The following is a 5,000-nucleotide window of genomic DNA, read 5'->3' as shown; positions in this document are numbered from 1 at the left end:
ATAGAGCTGGTAAAAGAGCATTGTTTCTATATAATCTGCTCAGAAATTCTGGTTTCCTTACACTAACCATTGATTTCCCTCCATTTCTTGGTTGTTTCTCCTCGGCAGAAGCAGCAGCAGGAGGAGATCCATCTTATCCAGGTAAATATATGGGATGATACATTTACATGATAACACACCTCTATAGCTGCACTGTATATCCTCATGTCATCACTATATATTATATTATCAGTCACATATAATAACCACGAAAGGCCTCATGTACATAATACAGACATACAAGCAGGGCCGGCGTTAGGGGGGGGCAAGCAGGGCAAATGCCCAGGGCCCCCGTCCCCCAGGGGCCCCCTCCCGCAGTTCCAGTAGGAGAGCGCCCTGCAGCGTCTGGCAGTGATCCCTGGCTGCTGCTATCAGGGGTCACGCAGAGGCTGCAGGACGCTGCTTGGTGTCTGCTCCGTGTGTGTGTGTAGCTCCCCCTCCCTCCAGCTCCTCTCACTGCACGTGACTTCCTCCTCTGGTGTGGAGCTGTCGGGACGATGGAGGAGAGGGCTGCCGGGGGAGGATGACAGCCTGCTGCTGCTGCAAGGTACATGAGGGGGATGTACCACTACACCCAGCATGCTAGAGGGAGTAAGTATTCTGTACATGTAGTGTGTAATGTGTATGAATGTAGGTGTATAATGGATGAATGTAGTGTGTGTTACATGTCCTGTGTATAGTGTATGGACTGGATGGTTTGTATCTGTATAATGTGTTTTCATGGATGTGTGAGTGTATATATATATATATATATATATATATATATATATATATATATATATATATTAGTGTGTGAGTTAGCACTGCTGACTCCCAAGTGTAGCAGTGAATGTACTGTACATAGGAGCTGCAGCCATTCTCTGGCCTCATCAGTCCTATGTAATTGCTGCCGATGACCACTGAGGCCGCTGATTGGCTGCAGCTCCTATGTATATAAGGCAATACGGTGTATTTTATTGAGAAAAATAATAAGGTGGTATTCAGTCCTTAGGTGGTGGTCACTGTATGCTGGTAATATTGGTCTGTATATAGTGTATATATAGTCATTACTGCCATAGATTGACTGCCACATAATGACACTATATACAGACCAATATTACCGCCATACAGTGACCACCACATAATGACTATATACACTATATACAGACCAATAGTACAGCCATAGAGTGATCGCCACATAATATTGGTCTGGATACAGAGTCATTATGCAGTGGTCAATCTATGGTGGTAATATTGGTCCGTATATAGTGTATATAGAGTCATTATGCAGTGGTCAATCTATGGCGGTAATATTGGTCTGTATATAGTGTGTATATAGAGTTATGTGGCAGTCACTCTATGGCGGTAATATTGGTCTGTATAAAGTGTCATTATGCAGTGGTCACTCTTTGGCATTAATATTGCTCTGTATATAGTGTATATATATATAGTCATTACTGCCATAGATTGACTACCACATAATGACACTATATACAGACCAATATTGCCGCCATACAGTGACCACCACATAATGACTCTATATATACACTATATACAGACCAATATTACTGCCATAGAGTGACAGCCACATGATATTGGTCTGTATACAGTGTATAAAGAGTCATTCATTATACAGTGGAAAGTCTATAGCGGTAATATTGGTCTGTATATAGTGTATATAGAGTCATGCGGTGGTCACTCTATGGCAGTAATATTGGTCTGTATATAGTGTATATAGAGTCATTATGGGGCGGTCACTTTATGGTGGTAATATTGGCCTATATATAGTGTATATAGAGTCATTATGGGGCGGTCACTTTATGGTGGTAATATTGGCCTATATATAGTAAAGTTTTCCTCAATAACGGTATGCAGGTAATATTTGGTCCTGATTATAGTGCTTTTTTTTTTTTTTTTTTTTTTTTAAAGCAATTCATATAAATAGTTCTTGTGTTTACACCACTAGCGGCAGTCCTGGCATGTAGCGGCAGTCCCAGAATGTAGCAGCAGTCCCAGAATGTAGTGGCAGTCCTGGCATTTAGGGGCAGTCCTGACATGTAGCGGCAGTCCCAGAATGTAGGGGAAGTCCTGACATGTAGCGGCAGACCCGGCATGTAGCGGCAGTCCCGGCATGTAGCGGCAGTCCTGACATGTAGGGACAGTCCCGGCATGTAGCGGCAGTCCCAGAATGTATGGGCAGTCCTGGCATATAGTGGCAGTCCTGACATGTAGGGGCAGTCCCGGCATGTAGCGGCAGTCCCAGAATGTATGGGCAGTCCTGGCATATAGTGGCAGTCCTGACATGTAGGGGCAGTCCTGGCATATAGCGGCAGTCCCGGCATGTAACCTTCTGAACTATGTAAGGGGCCTAATACATGGAGCGAAAATAGTCCGAATCAGGACGCTATCGCTCTGTGAGGACACTGGGGAACATGATCAGGTAGTATATATCACAGACAAGGCCTGAGGGCACCGGGGAACATGATCAGGTAGTATATATCACAGACAAGGCCTGAGGACACCGGGGAACGTGATCAGGTAGTATATATCTTTATTGTTTACTATATACAGCAAGGATTGCACACACATCACTAATGATATACTGTATATATACACATAGGGGAGATTTATCAAACATGGTGTAAAGTAAAACTGGCTCCGTTGCCCCTAGCAACCAATCAGATTCCACCATTCATTACTCACATTCTAAGATGGTGGAATCTGATTGGTTGCTAGGGGCAACTGAGCCAATTCTTCTTTACACCAGTTTGATAAATCTCCTCCATAGCTTTTGCTGCATCATAAAAGAGCCATGTAGTAGGCTCTCTAAGCGAGCTCCATTCTACCAGATTGGCGCTCACTTCTGCAGAATATCAGGCCGTGTAATACGGCCTTAAAAGTGGCCGTACACTTCCAATAACTGCTGGCTGAACAATCCTTCAGCTGACAATTATCTGTCCCATCCGGTCCCGTCCTCCCCATACACAGAAATTTGGCACATCTGAGTGTTCCTGTGTTCTCTATGAGAGGGGAAAGCCATAGCCATACAGATCTGATGGCGGCTTATCTCTCTGAGAACAAAGAGGTTGGGCGTTGATTTTCCATCAAGCTTGACCCCCTATGTCCACTGATATCATCTGTCAGAGGACTGTCCAGAGAGCCCCATACACCTTACGCTGATGGCCAAATCCACCAGAAGCAACAGGTACCACCAACAAAAGAGTAACATGTATGGGGACCTTAAATTGTTGCTAAAATATTTCAGCATTTGGGGCCCCACCTTCAACTTTGCCCAGGGCCACATCTAGTCTAAAACCGGCCCTGCATACAAGTGACATGGTGCCGCCTGTATCTCACCCACTAGGATAGCCTGAGTCCCCTCTCTCAGTAATGGTCTATTCCCCATCACTGCTGACGGGTCTGATCTCAGAAAGTCATGCTGGTTTTTCTCCTTCCTTATAGACTGCGGGCCTGTTCGCTGCTGCTGCGCCACCAAGAGGAGTAAAAGGTGAGTACCCAAAATCCCCTCACACCTCAGATCACTTTTATTCTGACTGTATATTCATATGGAGCCTATATATGTAACCTGTCATTATTAACACATTGCTTGTTATATATCCTATCTAGGGACACAGCGCCGCCAGAGTGAGGAGAAGACACACGACCATCTGGAGCTGTCTGGAGGAGGAGGCGTCCGGAACATCAAGTGGTAAATGGGACGCCCCATAAACATCGGAGGAACATTTACCACACCATGGGGAGGAGGAGGCCCCCTTTTACCATCAGAGATAGGAGGAGTTAGACACTCACAACACCTAGAGGGTCTGGAGGAGGTGCCGTAAAGGGGTATCTAGGTAACTAAAAAGGCATTTCCTTCCTCGCCGGTGTCTCATTTCTGGTTTGGTCTCCTCTCACACCATCATCTTCTCACCTGGCAAAAAGGAGGCGGCCTGAGACAGTGGGCAGGTACTTTGTTGTGATTGTCGCATGCGGTGAAACCAGTGGCGGCGTTTCACCCACATTTGCGCGATCACACCATAGTACCTGATTACTGTCTCAGACCTTTGCCAGGTCAGAAGATATTGGAATGAGATGAGTCCGACCTGGAAGTGAGATGCTGGTAATGGTTGGAAATATACTTTTCAGCTCCCCAGATAACCCCTTTTAACATCTAGAGGCAAATTAGGGGCCCGTAACATCCGGAGGATTTATTTGCCTCACAAGGGGAAGGAGGAGCCCCCTTTTACCACCAAAAAATAGGAGGACTAGACTCTAAGAACACCTAGAGGGTCTGGAGGAGGCGCCCTTACAGGGGTTATCAAGGCAACTAAAAAGGCATTTTCCTTCCTCGCCGGCGTCTCACTTCTGGTTTGGTCTACTCTTGCACCGTCATCTTCTTATCTGGCAAAAACGGAGGCGGCCTGAGACAGTGGGGGGGCAGGTACTTTGTTGTGATTGGTTGCATGCAGGTGAAACCAGTGGCGGCCAATGTACAAACAATGTTGCCGATGTCATCACAACATGCGCGTACATTGACACTGCTGGTGGTGAGTTTCACCCACATGTGGTGATCACACCATAGTACCGATACGTCTCAAACTTTGCAAGGTCAGAAGATGTCGGGATGAGATGAGTCCCAACTGGAAGTGAGATGCTGGAATGGTGGAAAGGAAATATCTTTTCAGATCCCAGATAACCCCTTTAACACAAGTGGAAATGGGGCGCCCATTAAATCGGAGGATATATGTTTTTTTACCACCACATGGGGTTAGGAGGAGCCCCTTTTACCATCAGAGAGGAGGAGTAGCCACTAAAACACCTAGAGGGAGGTCGGAGGAGGGCCCTTAAAGGGGACTAAGTAACTAAAAATGCATTCATTCCTCGCCGGCGTCTCACTTTTGTTTAGGTCTCTCTCACACCATCATCTTTTCACCTAGCAAAACGGAGGCGGCCTTAGACAGTGGGGCAGGTACTTTGTTGCG

At 46.1% G+C, this 5,000-nt stretch overlaps 1 protein-coding gene across 1 annotated transcript in view; it reads left to right on the top strand.

Moving 5' to 3' along the window:
- Positions 1–3,523, top strand: part of LOC138770540 (uncharacterized) — a 36,826-nt gene extending 33,303 nt beyond the window's left edge. Inside the window, exon 18 of the mRNA XM_069949641.1 lies at positions 3,481–3,523. Coding sequence (XP_069805742.1) covers positions 3,481–3,523 — 43 coding nt within the window. The remainder of the gene's footprint in view (positions 1–3,480) is intronic.
- Positions 3,524–5,000: the final 1,477 nt, after the last annotated feature.

The sequence above is a fragment of the Dendropsophus ebraccatus genome, chromosome 13, assembly GCF_027789765.1.
Source record: "Dendropsophus ebraccatus isolate aDenEbr1 chromosome 13, aDenEbr1.pat, whole genome shotgun sequence".
In the NCBI taxonomy this organism is placed as follows: domain Eukaryota; kingdom Metazoa; phylum Chordata; class Amphibia; order Anura; family Hylidae; genus Dendropsophus; species Dendropsophus ebraccatus.
The sequence above is the reverse complement of the archived record's forward strand: the minus strand, read 5'-3'. Positions and strand labels throughout refer to the sequence as shown.